This window comes from Gavialis gangeticus, unplaced genomic scaffold, assembly GCF_001723915.1.
Source record: "Gavialis gangeticus isolate Ggan-Ray unplaced genomic scaffold, GavGan_comp1, whole genome shotgun sequence".
NCBI lineage: Eukaryota > Metazoa > Chordata > Crocodylia > Gavialidae > Gavialis > Gavialis gangeticus.
Genome location: NW_017729001.1, coordinates 12,904,113 through 12,924,321, shown reverse-complemented (window position 1 = coordinate 12,924,321; position 20,209 = coordinate 12,904,113). Strand labels below are relative to the sequence as shown.

Here is a 20,209-nt window from a genome sequence, read left to right as displayed (position 1 = left end):
CCCGAAGTGGCAGGGGGGAGGGGGGAAGAATGGGGCCAGATGAGAAGCGGGGGCAGGGCCAGATGCGGGGCCACATCCCTGCCTGGCTCCCACCCCCCATGATGATACGGACTGAGCTGAGGGGCCGGAGCAGGTAGGTGAGGCCAGCAGTGCTGGCCTCACCCCCCTCCCCCCACTCTGGCACATGGAGCTGGAGGCAGATCCAACTTTGCTGCCGCATCCAACAGCACCCCGTGCTACTGCCTCCTGGGGTGCTGACAGCTTAGCACTGGCCTTGCCCCCCCCACTCTGGTGCATGGGGACAGATGTAGGGGTGGGGGAGGCGCAAAGGGCCACAGGCAGAGCGGTGGTACTGCAGGGTGCTGGGTGGTGGTGCTCTGCCCCCCCCCCAATCAGTTATGATGGGCAACAGCAGGGACAGACTGGGACAGCAGTGTAGGGAGGGCAGTGGGTGCCCACCCCCCATCATTCTTGAAGGGCATTTGGCTAGTATACATAAGATATACATATACACCCCGCCCCCAAGGTTTTTCTAAAAGATAAGCTTCAGTTCAAGACCAAGTACTGAATTTGAGGTAGAAAGTTCTATGGTCTCTGTCACGCAGGAAGTCAGATTAGTAGATTTTAAAGCCATTGTGATAGTTTAATCTATTATAGATGGTCACATTAAATAGCTATTAAGTGCAGATAAAATTTTTCACCAAAAGCAGCTTCTTCATGTACACGGTCACTACACTTAAAAGCTTAGTAGGTTGGCAGTTTTAATTCCACCTGTCATCCAGTGTTCAAATTAAATAGATTTTGCCATGTTTAAATGCTTGTCAAAGCATGTGGTTATCTACATGCAATTCAAATACTCTTTCAAAACACATTCCATAGTACCATTACCATGTACTTCCTAGGTATAATCTTCTTACAGCTGGTAGTTGAGATAGATTCTACAACCCTGCTTCATTAAGCAACCTTACTTATTCACTAGGGTTATTTATATCAGTATAACTGAAAAAAACAAAAACCTGGCCCCCAAATTTGCAAATACAAATCCCTAGCAAGTGAGACAAATATATGAAAGCCATAAAGGCTTCCAGACCACCACTCACAGGTCGATCAGTCCTTCTTTCCACACTAGTGGTCTTAGTTCTTGTCTGTTGCTGATACATCCCCTTCCTTGAAACACTCTCCCCTAAGCCATGCTATCTCCAGGCAAAGAGATGACTAAAAGGACTCACTGATTTTGTGGACTCCAGAGACCCTGAAGAGAGTGTATCTCGGCTGCCCCGACTCTTGGAACTGAGATGTGGTGATGATGACGGTGAGTCATCAATGTAGGGCATCATGTCATGGTGTCGCCGCTGTTCTTCGGCACGGTCAGCATCATAGGCATAGCTAGGTGGCGTCCCACTGAATGAAGCATCTGTAGAGAAAAACCTATATTAGACACAGAACAATGGGGTAGGAAAATAACATAGGCTGGTCTGCCAGCTCCCTTCCTCGATGCCTGGTGATGACACTTATTTAATCAACATTCAGTAAATGCAGGATCATCGACGGTTAGACATATGTCCAGTCCAGGCCCAAGTTTAACAAATTTATGCTGTAACTACAGACCTTATTCCACCCCTTAGCAGCTACAATAGAGGTTTTCTGCAATCTAACAAATTCTTCCGTGTCTAATCATAGTCTATGCACCTTCATTTTTGCCTTTATTACCAAGTGTTAAAGATTCCCTGCAATACTTTTATAGGGCTCCTGCAGTTACTTGCAATCCAGGGCTATGTTTCCTCAATCTTGTTTTCATGAGTGCAGTGGATTAGGGCAAAGAACCTCATCTACTCAGCACAGCAGGGATTGCACCTTCACCAATTCAGCAATCAGATGGATTTTATAGACTTACTGACCAAGAGAGAAATTTCAGGTTTTCCTCAGACTGCTTCCCTGCGCTCCTGTTCCTGAGCTGAAACACTAAATGTCAAGTGCACAAACCTACTACTAAAACCTCCCAATGGGCCCCCTGGGGAATGCCCCTAACTCCTTAGTTTTGAGATTAACCCCTCAATCGCAAGGAGAATCAGTTCAACTAACACTCGCTTCATCCAAAGCAAGTGAACCCCTGCAGAAAAGACTGGGGGGCAGGACTCTGGTTTGTATCCTGCACTGAGTAAGGACAGAGGAGCCTGCTGTATGTATCCTGTTAAGGACACAGCTTGCTCTACCTGTCTGCCATAGCCTCTCCGATTACTCTGCACAGTGCAGAAAGGAGGAAATTCAGCCACGGGCAAGCGTCAGCAATAGGCGAGGGTGAGTGAATGTTTGTCCCTTAAGAGAGATCCAAGCCATTACGTCTCTTGAGTAGTACATAGGCCTCAATTCTCTTCCCAGCATGGGTGACTGATGCCGCCTTAGTCGGGGGGGGCGGGGGGCCCCACCCACCCTCCAGCGATCTTGTTGACTGGGGACGGAGAGATCCCCTGTGGCCAATCACGAGACAGCCAATCACTGGGGCTGCTTCCTGAAGTGTCACGGCACTCCACTTCCTCACTGGCACTTGCAGGGGGGGCACCGGTGCTCCTGCCTGCCCCCCGCCCACTGCCTAAGCAGCAAGCATGGCTGGTCATGGGGTGCATGTGCACCCCCCTACACGTCGCCATTGCTTCTCCAGACTAAGGCCCCCAACTGTTCAAAAATACCTGTGTGCAAACAAGAATGTTTAAGCATGGGCCAGTGAGCACGGGACCTGAATGTGCAGCATTACAGCTTACTTTCAACCCTCTCTCTTTCCTCTACAAGTGTCGCTGCCCCCTTTCAAAAGGGCATTGCAGGGGAAATGGGAACCTGCAAAAGAACAATGAAGATTTATAGAAATCAGCTTAGTCTTGATCCCCTGTGAAGTAACTAACTCTCCTTTCTAGCTTTAGAGGACAGAAGAGGACATAGAGGACAGAGCCTCCTGTTAGGGCCTGGGGAGCTTTTTATGAAAGCTGTGCATTAAATTCAGGCTGAAATATAAAAAGGGGACCAAATCTGCCTCCCCTTCACAAATATTGAGGTCCTGCTAAGGAAGTGAAGCTCAGCAACTGCCAGACACACCAACAATTCTGCCAGACAACTGTCAAGCCCAGGGTGGAAGAGTAACATTTTACAACCCACTTCCCTCCCTCACAGCCATCTCAATGACTTACTCCCACAAAGGGCATGAACTTTGTGAGAAAGGAGTAAAAGTTTAGATCTAAAGCCAATGCAAAACGGGGAACTGGTCAAGGTATTTATAAAAACAATACCCTTAGCACCCAACTCTACATTTGCTGGAGAAATTATATGTACTAGAAATGACTAGCTCTGAGGCCTAAGCCTAGCAAACCCATGCAGGTCCATGACAGTGTTATTTTAATAAGCCTATAGGGGCCCTGTGCTACTTAATCCCTTGAGGTGTCACCTTGCGTTTCCTGACAGCCTTGACACTGCACAAGAACCACAAGAACAAGTAGTAAAGGCCAAGTCGTGTACTTGGGAAAGACCTTTGCCTGGTAGCCTTCCAGCTTCCCCAGTGGTCCCAAAGATGACCCAATGGTGTTGTTTTGTCTAATGATTGCTTAGCAAGAGTTTAAATAAGATTGTTTGATGAAGTCTGTGATAGTTGCTGCCTATAGTACAAACTCCCTCCCGATTTGCTGGCAGCCAACCACAGTCCACTATGGACTTCAAGAGGCCTTTAGCTAAATGACAGGACCCAGAGAAGGCAGTACAAGCTCCCATGTGGTAGTGATAACTAGGCAGAAAGAAAGTTGCAAAGTCTTTACTCAGCCACAGGGAACTTCTTGTGAACATGTTACTCCAGAAAGAACCAGTGAGAAAGGAGGGATGCTGGCTTCTGTTAACCCATCCGTCACCTCCCTATTGCCAGCATAGATTTTTAATATCCTGGTGACAGAGGCAACCGCTATGCTCCTCCAGGGAAGTCATCTGATCTGGACATTTTTCTAGACTAGTAAGCTGGCAAGGTAAGTTATTTTCAGTTGAAGACTGGTGTTATCCAAACTGGAAGATCAAGGATCTTATCCATCTTCCCACCTTGGAAGAGACAAGAACGCTCTTCCCCCTCCCAAAAGTTTCTTCAAGCCACTCCCCAACAGACCAGCTTCTCTCCAATATACAGATAAAGGCAAGATTGTGCTGCTGTACAGAGATGACGGCAGGATTTTTTTCTCCCATTCCCACACTTGCTAATTGTCAGTCTGCTCCATCTCTGCTCATGTAGAAATAGATGCTACGATGTTTGGTATAACTCTCTGCTAATTTTTCTTCCCCCCACCCCACTAGGGAACCATTTCCATGCTCTGACCTCCAAGACTCACTTTAAATCCTCCTGCAAGGAAAGGCAAGCCACAGAACAGGGACTTGCAAGCAACTACAATTGTATCACAGGCTTCCATGCGACCTTAAAAGCCCACTCAGTCTCTGTCTCTCAATTTGCCCAGCTGTAACATTAAGAGAACATGTTCCTCTCTTCCTCCCTTTAGTGTTTACCAAGTGCACTGGGATCTGCATATTGGAAGAATAAAATATTATTGCTGTATCCACATGGGGCCCTTATAGCTTTAAAAGGCTTTGTAGCAGCTTTTCCACCTCGGCTTTCTACAGCTCATGCCAGGCACAGAATCTAAAACTTTTACAGTCTCCGATTGTTGCTGGGGAAACAAGGATATTCAGATTCTCAGAACGGAGTCTGGCTCCAGGGGAGAGAAGTCCCTTCACCCACCTCCTTCCAGTGACAGGTCTTGTGAGCTACTGACAGAAAAAGGTGGAAGAGAGGGGCTTACAAAATCCTGAATTCTGTTCAGCTGACTTCATTTGCGTTCCGGTGCCCCATCATGAACTGGCCCCAGTGACACTCACCTCACTTTGCCTGCTTTCCATCTGCATCCTCCAAGTAAATGCTTTCATCTTCCTGAGCTCTCCCTCTGTTGCTCCCTTCTCTTACGTGGTCCTAATCTCAGTCCCCTACTCCCTTCTTACAGCTTCCCTGTCCCTCCGCCTTCCCATCTTTGTTTCCCTTGCTCTCCCCACTTCCTTCCCACACCCCCCAGTTTCTCAGTTCCACCTATACATGCAAGTAGACCTGGAATTAAACCTTCCCAGCACAAATCTCATCAAGATAGATAAGGCACAACCTTATTGTTATCCATTTCTTCCCCCACCCACACCATTTGTCATGTTATGCTCAATTGTCCCTCTCGCCTATAATTAGGCTGTAAGCTCTTCAAGAACATTTCTTGCTAGAGGGGGAAAAATGAAAGCAACAAATGAGTCTTTAAAAGGCAGCTTCATCTTGTCTGGTCCACAAAGGCATGGCAAGTCTTCATCAAGCATGCATGATTATATGCTGGGTGGCACTATGGGCACGCAGGGAAGTGTCACTGCAGCAGGTGTCACCCTACCCATGCCTTGATCCAGCTTGCTCAAGTGTTGAAAATAATAATCTTATGCTAGCCTTGACTCCAGCATGCATTTGCCACCCAGAAGTGTCTAAACTCATGTCATTATTATGAGTAGCTGAGCTGAGTTATGCCTGCCTGTGTCGAAACACTTCCTAGGACCTAGGTGGAAGGTAGGGGCAGAATTAAGGTGATCTGGGTACCCTGACTGTACAAATTAACCTGCTTGGATTCCTTTAAAGTTTAGCCTTAGTGCTTGTTATTAGGATAATTACAACATTTCAGGAATGATTTTTACCCTTACAGTTATTATCCTGTATTCTCAAATTAACTACATCATCATGCTTCAGATGTTTTGTTCAGCAATAAATAATAATATGGAATCATCTTATTTTTCTTATCAGGAAAGCTGCTTGCAGGCTGGTGTGGGATTCAAACATAGCACACAGCTTAGCATAATAGGGGGGTGTGGATGGCTCACCTCACATTCTGGTAACATGGCTGTGCAAGATGTTAGGAAGATTCACAAAGGACTTTAAGAAATAAAACTATATGGAAAATGAAGCATTGTGTATTTCCCTTCTCAGTCTACTTCCCCCAAAATATCTATCGTAGAGAAGACTGTTGGTATTTGGTGCTCCCTCCCCCCAAGCTCAGATCCCCAAACAATAATTACACTGCCAGCCTCTCTCTCCCTACAGCCAAGATCAAATATCAGAAGAAAAAAAAGACACATGCATTGACCATGTCAGATCTCAGTGGCTTTATTCTGCTCAGCTGGGTCAAGAGAAAGCTCTGCTATGACGCTAAACAGATTCAGAGGAAGTTCTGCCCCTCGAGCTCTGTATCTCTTCCCTGCATGCCGCACATGTATTAGCATGTAAAGGAGCTGTTTAGTGAAACCTAAAGCTTCCATTCAGATACAAAAAACAAGTTCATTTAGCAGCATAAATCCTATTAGTTTGCAAATCCATTCTTTGCTACCAGATGAGCGTGAAAGCAGAGGCTGAGGCAAGAATCATCAGCTCTTAGCTTGCCCATCACCTCAAACACTTTACACCCCCATGATGCACAAACAGGGGAATCTCACATTGCTTTTGTTCCACCTGGGAGGCTTCCTAGGGGACCACCTCTGTTATACATGTTAGGAACAGAGCTTCCATGAGAAAGACCCCCAGGCAAGCACCATGCTCCCTTGCTCCGCTGCGCTCTGGGGTGCCAGCAGCTACTAGGATGAGACAGAAGAGAAGGGGGTTTAGCTAGTCTCACTTAGCTGGGGGGAGCAAGATCACAGCTGGAGCATACTATGTTACCTCTGCAACCTTACACAGGCGCAGTGCATGCACACAAAGGAGGCTGAGTTAAGCAAACAGCTTCACACAATGGAGTCAGGAAGCCTTTCCTCATTCCCTGGCATGCACAAGATGAGCTCTGAGGATGCACTCTGGCAGCATCAAAAGAAATACAGTGGTTCCAGCTTAAAAACAAGACTGACTGAGAAGAGTTTAGTTCCAATTTACATCCACTGAATTCCTCAAAAAAATATAATTATTTAATTTGGGTCAGTATCCAACACCCACCATTGTGGTATCCGAGTATCATCTTGCAGCACATTGCAGGGCAAAACTGGAATCAGTCACCTGTAGATTTTGCCAGTCTTCTTGCTCCCCCCTACTCTGTAAGGAAGCAAGCTGCACTCATACTATAAATAAAATGTAGGTGGCAGAAGTGCACCTTGGTCTGGTGGGTCTGGGGTTTCTGGAGGTTCCCCAAAGTTGTCAGAGCCCATGCCATCATTTTTTACCCCAATAAAGCTCAGTCTTCAGCACAGATGAACTTTACTCTTGCCTCAGAAGCAGTGACTTGGACCACAGTCCTCATTTCAGAGCTTTAATTTATAGCTTTTTGCTCTACCAAGCCCAGCTCATTAAGCACCCTGAAGAGAAGAACACAGACCTTTTATCTCCCATCTATTCTACGGGGAGCCAAAGCAGAGGACAGGCTTGATGCGTTAGTCTGTGTTGCTGAGGAGATGCACTGCTGCGTCCTGTACTAATTGACTTTTCCTGGGGGCTGAAGGCTTTGCGCCCAGGGAGACCACAGTGCTGTAATCCAGTCAGGAGCCGATGAAGGCATATACTATTGGGACCAGATCAATTGCCATGTTATGAGACAAGATGCCCTAGATGTTCCTAGGTTTCCTTGGATGGTAGAAAGAATTGCTCACCAATGCTACTAAGTGAGGGAATTCAGTAACAGTGAGAAATCCAGGGGTGCTCCTGAACTGCAGGATAAACTGCCCTATTGGTGATACGTAGCTTCATAGATTCATAGGCAGAAGAGACTGCATTATGCCTGCACACTCTACAAAGATGCCAACCAATATGACCCCACTTTGCTCAGTCCAGCTCCAGGCAGTCATTTTTCATACCTAGGCTGATTCTGGCCAGGTGTCAAGTTCAATCTGCAACATTAGTTAAGTCATGCAGTGTCATCTAAATAAAGCCATGTTTCCCACCTAGTGTGGGTGTCAAAGCCTGGTTGGATGTAGACAATGCAATGGTCCAGAGAGAGAGTACTGATCCTTGTGAAGCTCTGCAATGGTGCAGTGGCGTGTAGAGCTGTGCAAAATTTTGCTGGCTGTTTAGTTTCGACACTGTTTTGACTCATTTTGAAGTTGAAACAGCAGAACTGAAGCGAAACAAAGGGCATCAAAATAGCCTCGAAACAAAACGAGGCTAGTTGAAACTTTTCGGAAGTCAAAATGTTTCAACGATGAGTCAGCCCAGCTGAGCTGCCTCCACACCCCCGCATTAGATTGCACCAGGGGCAGGAAGTTAGCACTCCCCTCCCTGGCAGGATCTAGCACAGGGGATGGAGAGTCAGCCCAGCTGGGCTGACTTCCTGGCCCCTGCTGGGGTTGGAAACTCAGCTGAGCTGAGTTCCTTTCCCCATCCCCATGGTCGGGCGAAACGTCGAAACAGTGTTAAAACAGCCTCACTGTCTCAACAAAGCGAAACAGCGAGGTTATTTCGATTCAAAATGAAATTCGATACAAAACACTGTTCCGTCCAGACCTCGAAACTGAAGCCGGAACAGAACAGTGCCGTTTCGCACGGCCCTAGTGGCGTGGCTCCCATCACTGCATCCTACCAGTAATCAGCTTCAGATAATTAACTGGAATGGTGCGAGTACCGCAACAGTTTCTCACTATGAACAGGACCTGGGAGCCGAGCTTTTTGCTGTGGTCACAACTAGTTCGTACCACTTCTTGAACATCTGGAAGGCATAATGCTTTTTTCTCAGACCAAGGAAAAAAGCTCCACAGCTACTAACATATTTCTAAGCTACTACAATGCTCTGTTTGGAACTAACCTTGCAAAATACCCATGGATGTTGATGGTTAGTGATGCCCACACTCTATGGGTTGTCTAGAGGCTAACCAACAAACAACAAGCATGAAAGGCCCAAACAAACAGCAAGCACATACTCTCCCCTTTGGATTTATTAGGGCTTTATCAGCATCACAAGCTACACAGTTGAGGCTGCTTTGAGTCTCATACCTGGTGCAGATAGTCTTGGACAGCACAAGCAGATGAACAGACAATAAATACCCAGTGTACTACTCCCCTGCTGCATTCTCAGTGGCCCTTTCACACAGAGAAAATTCCTCCTAACTTTAAACAAAATATTGCAGCATTGACTGCTGGGGGGTGGGGTGGTGGTGGTAAAAATTAATACAGGGGGGAAATAGAACAAATACTGAGACAGAGGTTATTAAAAAATAGAAGTTTCATCCAGCAGGTTAGCAATTTCCTGATCTGACTGGAACTAGCCAGAAAATCTTGCCAAGCACAGAGGAAAATGTCTGTTCAAAAGAGGGCTTGTGCTAAATGAATAGACAGGTCTGTGAAAAGGGAAGAGAGGTCCGACCCTGGGCAGCAGGGGGTATTTCATATTCTGTTCAACAACAGCAACATGACTGGTAAGAACATTATGTTATTTATTTCCAGACCTCCAGTCTCCATTCCCCATCGGGACAATCTCCATTACACTGACATTTTTCCTTTTTAGCTAACATGGTCAAAAGACCAAGAGGCCAATAAAGTTATCCACTCTTTTCCTGTTTACACTGTAAATCTATGCACTAAGATCTTATTTGTTACAGAGTTAAAAAAGGAACAAGAAGAAAGTGCTGACTTACCATCTTGGCCTAGAATAAGCAGCCAATTGTTAATGTGCGTGTCCATGTGTCCGTGCATCTCACCAGACAGACAGGCCTTGCCTAACACCACCACAACAACCTATTTTGAGCACATTTTTACTTCCTTTCAACTCAAGTAACGTGAAACTGTTCTGTAACATGGCTGGAATGACATCCAGGTTTGGCGTAGGTCAGTACAGCACACCAGCATCTTTCCCAAGCTGCTACCTTGTTCTCCAGAACCTTACTTTGCATTTTAAAAAGTTGATCTCTAGTTATGGCTATGAAGTAGAAAACATTGAAATCAAGACCCAAAACACAACCACAGCAATGACTGTCTGAGTTTGCAGACAGCCTGAGAAAACAGCTCTGAAATGTGAACCGACTCATTCATCGAAATGGGCACTCACTCACATGCCAATCAAGAGATGCTTTAAATGCTTACACTTTTAGCTAGGTCACTGCTGTTCAAATCACATAAAGAAAAAAAAGAATGTATCAGGAAGAACTACGCAGTCAATAACAACGGACAGCTTATTTTCGCACCACTACTGTCTGATGGATGAGAATCACCTTCCTCCCCATGCTGGGTTGTGCTAGCCCCACCTAGTCCTGCAGAGCACTGGGGACAAAACGATCCCGAGTGGTCTAGAATGAGCATTGACCCACGGTCAACTGAAGTCAGCAAAAAGCCATTAGTTTTATTAACTGACAGTGAGCCAAGACAGTTCCAAGAAGCACCCTGGTGACTGACAGGTAAGCAGGGTCCCCGGGAGCAGCAGGAAACTGGGAAAGAAAGCAATGGTCCCACTCTTTCCTGGGTACACCTACAAGAAGCAGATACGTAATGACCTATCTTAAGCAACAAGACCTGAATAAAGGTACATTTGACAGAGCCACCTAAACCAGGCAGAGAAACAGGTTGGGCACAGATTAAAGCAGGGGTTGCATTTCATCTGAAGGAAACAACACATCACAGACTGCTCTGCTCCAGTGCAGTTCACAAGGAGCCCCCCTTTCAAATACAGGAAGAGTTAAGATGTAACAGCCCACACAGATAATGAAAACAACTACAGTATCCTTGGGTTTCCAATCTCACATCTGCAAACCTAAGCTGCCAGCAAGGATGCCAGCTCTAAAGCCCAGGGGCTGAAATTGGCTGAGCCCAGCCAGTCATAGGGTTGTATGGTACGAAGGTTAGGGGGGGAAAAAAAAAAAGAGCTCATGAGTTCAGTTCTAGCCATAAGCAGCTCCCACAACCCCCACCAGTTTAAATGAGAGCTGTGGGTGTTCAATACAACAAGCTTACATGCTGACCTGAGCTCAGGAAGGCTAGAAGGGCTGGTGCTAGGATCAAAGATGGATTGGCTAGGCACACAGCATGCAGCTGCAATGTCCACAGAGCTGACTCTGAGGACAGTTCAGGACATGGGACACAGAATAAGGTAAGTCAGGGAAGAGAGCAAAGCAGAAGGAATTACCTGTGGAGACACAAGCAAGGCCCTCTCCTGGATGCAAGCCCTACATGGGCCTTCTCATTAGTCTGCCAAGGATTGTTTAATCACAGGAGAAAGCTTCATGTGGCAAGTCACAAGGGAAAAAAACATGTTGAAGTATCTTAGACTTGACTGCTCAATCCCCTTTTCTCCCCCAACACTGGTACGGATTTACTGCAGGGATTCCTTGGTACCAGGTGCATTAAAAGGGTGAGGACCCCAGTCCGCATGCCAAGGTAATGCATGCATGCAAGTAAGAGTTTATACAAATTACTGGTGGTAATTCTACACCAGGATTTGCTCAGAGGAGAGAATCCTGGCTGGAAGAGGGAAATTATTACATTTATTTGAACTCTGACCTTCTGTTTTTATTTTCCATATCTTGAATCACATTCACCATCAGATAGTGTGTCATGCTCTGGAGACCTTCTCGTCCCCACCCCACCCTTGGAGCAAGATTTGGCAGTTCCAAAGTCCAGGCCAGCACCCGGAGAATCCTCCTCATGTTTCACACGGCCGCAGTGCATGCTAGAACATGACACTGAAAGTAGGGCCATTGCCATGTAGCTATTCCTGCAGGATTGGCCATACCTATCATAGGACTTGTTGCACTTTGTGTGTTGGTTCAAGTCCCAGCATTTTTTGTACTTTCATAGATGTTAGGGGCTGGAAGGGACCTTACAAGATCATCGGGTCCAGTCCCCCTGCACTTGGGCAGGAAGACCACTAGGAGCAGATGACCCCAGCAAGGTGGGTGTCGAGATGCTTTTTGAAGATCACTAGGGTAGGTGACTGGACCACCTCTGGGGGGGAGCCTGTTCCAAACCCTTGGCACTCAACTTGTAAAGAAGTTTTTCCTTATGTCTAGCCTGAAGCAATCTTCAAAATCGGTTTGTGCCCATTATTTCTTGTCCTCCCCTGGGGGGCCTTGGTGAATAGATGCTCCCCCAGGCCCTGATGTACACTCCTGATATACTTATAGGCTACCACCAAGTTCCCTCTGAGTCTTCTCTTCTCCAGGCTGAACAGCCCCAAGTCTTTCACCCTGAATCTCCTTATGTGACTTGGTGTTTAGGCCTCTAAACATGTGTGTGGCTCTCCTTTGGACTCTCTTGAGCTTCTCTCTATCCTGCCTGAAGTGCAGTGCCCAAAACTGGATGCAGTACTCCAGCTGCAGCCTCACCAAGGCTGAGTAGAGCAGAAGGATGGCATCTTAGCCTTGCTCAAGATGCCTCAGTAGATGCATGCCACTGTTTGATTAGCTCTGCCAGCTACAGCATTGTATTGGTGGCTCATGTTCATTTTGTTGTCTATCATGACACTCAGATCTCATTTAGTTGTGACGCTGGCAAGCGTAGCACTGCTGAGCCTGCAAGTGTGTTGTGGATAATTTCTCCCTAGGTGGAGCACTTTACGTTTCTCCATATTAAATGACATGAGGTTGAGAGGTCTGCCCACCTCACAAGCCTGTCCAGGTCAGCCTGCACTGCCAGCCTGTTTTTGAGCATGACCACACTCCCCCATAGTTTGGTGCCATCAATGAACTTTGCCAGTTCGCTTTTAATACCCAAATCCAAATAGCTGATGAACATGTAGAAAAGCACTGGTCCAAGTACTGAACCACGAGGGACGTCACTGGTCAGCTTCCACTATGATAACTCAGTTCCATCAAATCAATACCCTCTGGGTCCTATCACAGAGCGAGTTACCTGTCTACTGGACCATAAAGTAATCAAGGCTGCATTTTCTTAAATTTTACCATGTAGACATTGTGGGAGACCAGGTCAAAAGCCTTTTTAAGTCCAAGTATATGACATCAAACTCATTTCCCTCATCCACGTGGCAAGTTACCCGATTGTAGAAGGAAATGAGGTTGGTCTGGCATGACCTACGCCATGTTGGCTATCCTTCAGAATACTGCCTTCCGTGAGCCTGTCACTAATAGACTCTGATAGTTTTCTCCAGGATTTTACCAAGGACTGAGGTCAAACCAATTGGTCTGTAGTTCCTTGGGTCCTCCTTTCTCCCTTTCTTAATGATAGGCACCACACTGGCCTTCTTCCAATCTTCTAGGACTTTTCCTGAGCACCATGAGTCTTCAAATAACTTTTAGGAGCACTAAGCAAGCTAGGATGCAGGGCAACCTCCAACTGAGTTCAAAGCTCTTTTCTAATATTAATTAGCCACCAACCTCTTGTGCAATAGTACATTTATTATCAGGGGGGTTTTTTGTTTGTTGGGGCTTTTTTATTTTTTATTTTTTTCCAGACAGGTAAACTGGACCAGAGAGGATGAGCTATTAATCCAAAAGCCATACAGAGGCAGGTGGCAGAGCTGACGATGGAACCCAGGAGTCCTGGCTGCCCCTCCCTGCTCCACTACTAAATACCACCAGGTTTCAGACGCTAAACACAACACTATCAAGCAAACCTCTCTCGAGTTTTTTAAATATTTTCCTCCTGCTCTCTGGCGTCCCACTGTCCCTTCCCGCTGGAGACAGACACCCCATAGATGAAGCACTGAAATTCCAGGAGGCTTGATGATGATCACCCTGGTTTGACATCAGCACGTCAAACCTGTTTCTATCAATTATTTACCACAGTAATGACCCATTTAACAGACAGGGGCTGCGACCCCCCATGGGCAGCATTTCTGTAAGACACAAATGTGTTTAAAAAGAAAACAAAATGGGTACAGATTGGGCAGCTCCCACAAGACTCCCAGCATATTAGCCACCCATCATTGCTGCCACGTGAATGGCTCTCAACCCCCACAGGCAGCTTACACGGCAGGCCACACCTGGACACCACTTCCTATCGTGTCGGTCACCAATCCCAGCTCACCCTTCCACTGCCTCTAGTACCCGGCAAGGCTGGTCGGGGGACCCTGCCCATACCCAACCCAATGAGCAGGCCAGAGCTGCGTGTGGCAAGTGCAGAAAGAAGATCACTGCCATTGGTGACACCTCCTGGTGGCTGCCTCCTGGTCCCCAGCTCTGGATAGTGTTCATTCTCTCACTGGCAAGCAGAAGTAACCCCAAGTTCAAAAGCATATAAGGAGGAGCCCGTAGAGCTATAAAAAAAAAAGAAAAAAAACCCCTGGAACCTGGGAACATGATGGCTCTAACCATCTTGCCAGCGACCACGGTAGAACCTGGCTTTCTAGCACAAGGGCATGGGGTGACTGAGCGCGTTTACCTCGGAGGGCGACTCTTACAGGTAAATGTGACCACAGCACCAAGACTACACAGCCTGGGATGGCAAGAGGGACTGAACTGATCTCAGTGCTTTAGGCTGGAGTTTGCAAAGAGACAGAAAATGTCATGGAAAGATGGCTCCTGAGTACTGTACTGTAAAGGAAGTGGGATGGAAAGAAATGATTAGTTCAGAACCACACAACTGCCAAATAGTGCTAAATGTAGTGCATACAACTAATCCTTTTTCCAATAATGTGCGACACACCTAGTATCATCCACACGTTCCCTTGCTTGCCGACTTGCCAACAGTTCCAGAGTCCAGCCTTGTACATTTTCCTTTGCAGATGATCTAATTTACTCACTTTACTCGCCCCGCCTTTCATATGGCATTTGGATGAAGTGAAATATTTTGCTAGGACGCAGAAAGCTCTGACTACTGGAAGAAATGTAAAATCATAAGCAAAACACATGCCACTGCAGAAAAAAAATAAAGGGACACTTGTGCTATATTTAGATCTGCTTTACTAGGACTTCTACAGAAACTTGGAAGACGCGTTGTGTTGATGCTTCGTCCAGTCTTTAAGCTTTTTGACACAGCCCCGAAATAGAAGTTCTGAGGCTTTAGACCCTGAGCTGCACAGAGACGACTCTGTTCAACAGCACAGCACAGCACAGCACTCGTTCTCCACACGACGTCTGCTCACAGCTACGTTTCCTGGCATTGAAAACTGCACTTTCACTTGCAGCAGCCTTTCTAACAGCAACTCTTACATGACTTAACAGGGGCTCACGCATTCAGACAGGTCTGTAACAAGTGGAGGAACAGGGAACAGGCAGGTCTCCTACACTAGTAGTAGCAGCAGAAGAAAAAATATAATGCACTTTGTGACTTCAATCTGGGATTGGTTGCTTAGGGTGCTAGACACTGTAGAAAGATGCACCAAATGAAGAGATGGTCTCTGCCCCAGAGGTGTGTTTTTTTCCTTCTCGGTGAGGTCAACAAAGACTACTTCCACAGCCCCAGAAATGTGCAGTCTGTGACAGCTTATTTGTCTTATAATTCATGTCAAAGGCCTATCCAGCACTCTGGACATGTGATCAGCTATAAAAACACCAACCAAACAAACCACAAACAAACAAACAAAAAAAACAACAACCACACAGCAAACTTAAAACCCATGCCCAAAATATTAATTCCCATGCCCAATAAAAAGTTTGGAAAAAACAGACTTGGTTTCAATCACCTCCTCTGGGAAGGTGAATTAGATTAGGCTCTGCAAAATAAAAGTAAGACCAAGGAAGGCAAGTACAATTTTCAAGAGCACCTAGTAACCTGGGAGTCCAAGGGACCTGTGAAAGCGAGAAGTGGGTACCTGCAGTGCTTTTTAAAATTTTTTTACCCAAGTTCCCAGCCCGAAAGGGGTGCAGACGATGCATCTGAATGCAGACAGCAAGTTCAGCAGAACTTAAAGATTCCATGAGAAGACGTGAAGAGGTAAGGATGGGAGGACGACTTGTGCCTACGAGAAAGAGAGAGTTTTATAAACCCATTTACAGTTGAGCAGAGGGAAGGAACCAGAGCCTGTTTTTCACTTAAGTCGAACTAAATTGATGGAGGATGCATTGAACACTGATTTTACTTTGAGTAGACATTGCACAGAGAGAGCCGTCCTAAGATGAGAAAAAAAAAGTGTTGCCTCCCCCCCAATACACTTCAAACAGAGCAACCAAGAAACAAACACTGAAGCCCCACAAGAGCCTTCAGAGATGATCCACTCATGCTAATAGATCTTAATAGTCTCTCTTGTTTACAAGGCTGAAAGCAGAAAATCACTAGCATACCTTTACACCCAGTCACCCCAAGCAGGCAAGCTCATTCTTAACTCCTCCTAGTGCCAGATGCAGTAGTATCGAGTCCTTAGTTAAAAAGGACCCTTCAAGTCAGATGGAAAGACTATGTTCCCCTGAATCCCACCGTGAGATCAGTTAATGAGCCCCATCCACGTGTGACCTGCATCTTATTGTTCATGAAGCTTCAGCTGAGGGAGACTAGAGACCATAAGCTCCCCCAGGGACAGGACGTCAGCTACTAGGTTACCTTTAGAGACCAGTGTCAGGTAAAAATAGATGTCAAGCTTATCCTGGGCCTGACTGTCCTGGAAGAAGTGTTCTCAGATACTTCACAAGCACTTAATGTGGGACAATGGGCTTGTACACCCGTAGGACCCCAGGAAAAAAAAACAAAAGGCTTTGTGCCAGGATAAATCTGATGTCTTTATTAGCCTGTTATAATGGCACAGAAACTAGTTTGTATCTAAAGGTCTGTAAGAGGGAACCAGGTTACTTTAAAGGAGAAGGAAGCAGCAGAGAGAGGGGGCTGGGATACAGGCATCTAGAGGGCAAGAGGCTGTGAGCCCCTAGTGCAGAGCAGCAGCTGTAACCTGCCCCTGGGGACAACCAGCATGCCTAATTGGAAACTCCTGTGGGTGGCTGTGAGCCCTGTGACCGGAAGAGGAAAGAGCTTGAGAGGCATATAAACCCAGGGCCTGAGACAGTCTGCAGGCAGAGGGCTGTAGCTGAGCAAATGACTGAGATCCTGCGATATCTGGGAGCTGCAAGGAAGGAACTAGGGGTTTTGCAGAAAGCTTATGAGTAGGGATGAGGAGGGTTGTGATAAAGGCAGCAAGCTCAGAGTTTTACTTATAGCTAGCGTGCTTATGCTTTTAAGTTATGACTGGAGGCTTGGGTTGGAAGAGGTCCTAACAATACCCAGAATGGGGCAGAGATGAGGCCAGTGAGCCCAGCACCCAAAAAGGGTGGAGACTGGGCCAGGGGCCCACAGCCCTAGAGAGGCAAGACCAGGGTCGGGGGTCCAAAGCCCAGAAGGGCAAAAAAAGGCTGGAGCCCAGAAGTCGGGTCCAATACAACGGGCCTAGGTAAGCTAAGAGGACCAGTGAGATAAAAGGGGTGAAGACTAAGGTCACAGAGGCCTGAAATGGCCTGATACTAGGTAGGAGGCAAAGTGCCCCACCTAAGGGATGATCGGCTACACCTGCAAGGCTCAGTGTGGCTGTAGGAGAGGTTGGAAGACACAAAATTAGCTCTTAAGGCAATCAGTGCCTTGGGAGGGCACAGGCTGGCCAGGAGGATCCATTTAGCATTTGGGAGCAGGACACACACCAGTGGGGTTCAAGGAGAATCCACTGACTGCTGGTGGACCAGGGCTTGCTCTGGGACCCTGGACAGCCTCCTTCTCTCCAAATAAAATTACCACAAGGCCTGACAGGCAAAAATTGAGGAGAGCCAGAGCAGGGCAGGAGTTGCTAGGTCATGAGATGTCACGGCCAGCCATGGGGCTCAGTCCTGTTACAAGGTCCTAGTCCTTCATAGTCTTGCTTGCTCTGTAGCCTCCACCAATTTGGCACAGAGAAACTGAAGGACCCTAAAGCTAGTCTCTTTCTTCAAAGCCCTGCTCAGGATGCAGTTAGCTTGAGATGGCTCCATTGCTCTGCCTTGTATGGAAGGAGAGGACATGGGAACAGAAGTTGTGGGGTGTGAAAGCAGGCTCCCAGAAGCTGAAGGGTTCCCATTAGGTATACACAAAAGATAACCAGAAAGTGCTTTTGCTACTGCTGTTTCTTGGCTGCTGGAATTTGAATGCAACATACTTCACTTCCCTCCCACCGGGGAAGACGAGCATGGATGGGTCTCTAGAGAACAGCAGCTGTTACTCCCTCCCTGCGCTGCTTCTTGGAGGCCAAGTTCTGTATGGGACTCCAAGCAGCCAGGGGGTGAAAGGCAATATTTAGTAACAGCATGAGCTGCAGAACAGCAGGCACACAGCGCATAGGCTTTTTCTAAGGGGATTACTGGCTATCAGCCACTCTCAGAGGGGCTCTTTCACCAGCCTGGCACCTTTCCCAGGAAAAAAACTGGGAAGCAGAGGCAAAACAACTCAGCACATGCTAGTCAAGAATTACTCCCATTTGAGCTTAGGGAAAAGCAGGCACTGCAGCAGGAAGGTCTTGTTAGATGAGAGTATTAACACCACAAATACCATTTAACCCCCTTGTGCCCTTTTACAAGGGTGATTATCCCTTCCCACTTCTGTTCAGGGAAGGCCTGTGGACCAGGAAGCACTTATGCCATGTGCCTGAGCTCCATCCCAGGCTCATGTATTCCTTCATCTGGTTTCAGGAGGTCACTATTGAGAAATGCCATTATCCAGCAGCTGGTAGATCTCTCTCCTGGACACCATCAGAGAACGGGAGCATAGGCACTGGATGTTATACATATAAATGAATGTTAGAGAAAGCCTGTTGGCAGTGCACCTGTTTAACAAGAACAAGTGCCTTGAAGGGTACAGCTCTGGGATGAGGTCATATCCCCACCATTCCTCTTAACGTTTATTATTAACCCTAGAGTATGCAGTTGTCAGACCTATGTAACCTACCCAGATGCAACTTTGACCCAGGAACAGAAGCAGCCCAGAATTACTGCCCTCTGCTCCCAAGGTACAAAGAGGGACCTTCCCATACTGAGCCTCATCCAAACCATGGCAAGCCTTACCTCTCTCCCTACTTCTTGCTATCCAGTATATGAAATACCTTTGTCTTGTTGCTCACTGTCTTGTCACTCCCTTGACATCCTCCTGGAATCATGGCCCTTTCCTACAAGTCCTGTCAGCAAGCCCAGGAGAGAGAAGGGCTTTCTAGTCTCCATACTGTTGGCTCCCTGTAGAGTCCTCAAGACTCAGAGAGGTATTACACACTGCTGTGAATACAAGGCTTAGAAAATAAGGGCATAGTGCCCAGTAATACAGGAGGCTTCTGTATGCAGGTCTGTAAGAGGTCTCTGTGAAGAGAACACATCAGGCAGAAGGCTCTCACCTCCCTGGAATCCTATTAAAAATCCTCTCTTCCTACTGAGCGCCGGCCACATGTTGCCGAGACCCTGGGAATGCAGCAGCGTGGGTCGAGGGCACAGCCTTTCACATCTGGAGGCTTGTGAACAATGACAGACCAAGGCTGCATTGCATGCCAGAGTGCTTCAGGCACCGTGCAATTTGCCTAGCCAGTTGTGTGGTTTACTGCCTGGCCTCAAAAACACCATGTTCCCTTTTCCTCTGCACTAACTGGCACAACCGGCAGGCCCAAATACACTGTATAAGGTATATATTTAAAGGAGGAAGAGCACGGAGGGAGGAGGGGAACACAGCCATGAATAGAGGCTTTTATGAGAGGAGTCTGTCTATCTGGCTCCTTGGTATTTTAAATCCTTTCCCTGCTGCCCGCGGTTAACTGAGCACAGAAGAAGAAAAGGAGGGAATGGCCTTGGGCTCCATCACTCCTGTTTTGTTTCCACGTTAAATAGCAACAGGTTCCAATTTTAATTTTACCATATGTAATTGAAAGCTTTCGTATCCCATCACCACAACTACTTACTTCATACACTTAATTGCTAACAATATAAGAGCAGGGTTGGTTCTTCAAGACTTTTTCCTGGTTACCAGTGCTATTCTCATGTCGGAGATAAGACAAGCACCCTATCCTATGCAGTAGACTCCAAGCCAAAAAAAACCTCCCCCTCTTCAACAGTGAGAGCCCATGAGAACTGTCCTGCCAAGACAAAGGACAAGACCTTGGTTTAACCTTTCATCCACTGCTATAACTTCTATGGTACAAGTGGAAGGATACTAAGATTTCTTGATTACCATCATAAAAAATTTGGACCTCCAGCAATTGAAGGGAGTAGCAAGAGATGAATCTGGGCTACCAACAGGCACGTGCAGCGTCTTGGAAGGGCCGTCATTAGAACCTGAATGGCTACAATGGGAAACACGCAGCTTAAGCCACCAAGCTTCATTCTTCCCACAAGCCAA

At 46.9% G+C, this 20,209-nt stretch overlaps 1 protein-coding gene across 2 annotated transcripts in view; it reads right to left on the bottom strand.

Moving 5' to 3' along the window:
• Positions 1 to 20,209, bottom strand: part of BCR (BCR, RhoGEF and GTPase activating protein) — a 160,852-nt gene that overhangs the window by 75,233 nt on the left and 65,410 nt on the right. For both annotated transcript variants that reach the window (XM_019506860.1, XM_019506859.1), the window contains exon 2: positions 1,230 to 1,414. In XM_019506860.1, coding sequence (XP_019362405.1) covers positions 1,230 to 1,414 — 185 coding nt within the window. The remainder of the gene's footprint in view (positions 1 to 1,229; positions 1,415 to 20,209) is intronic.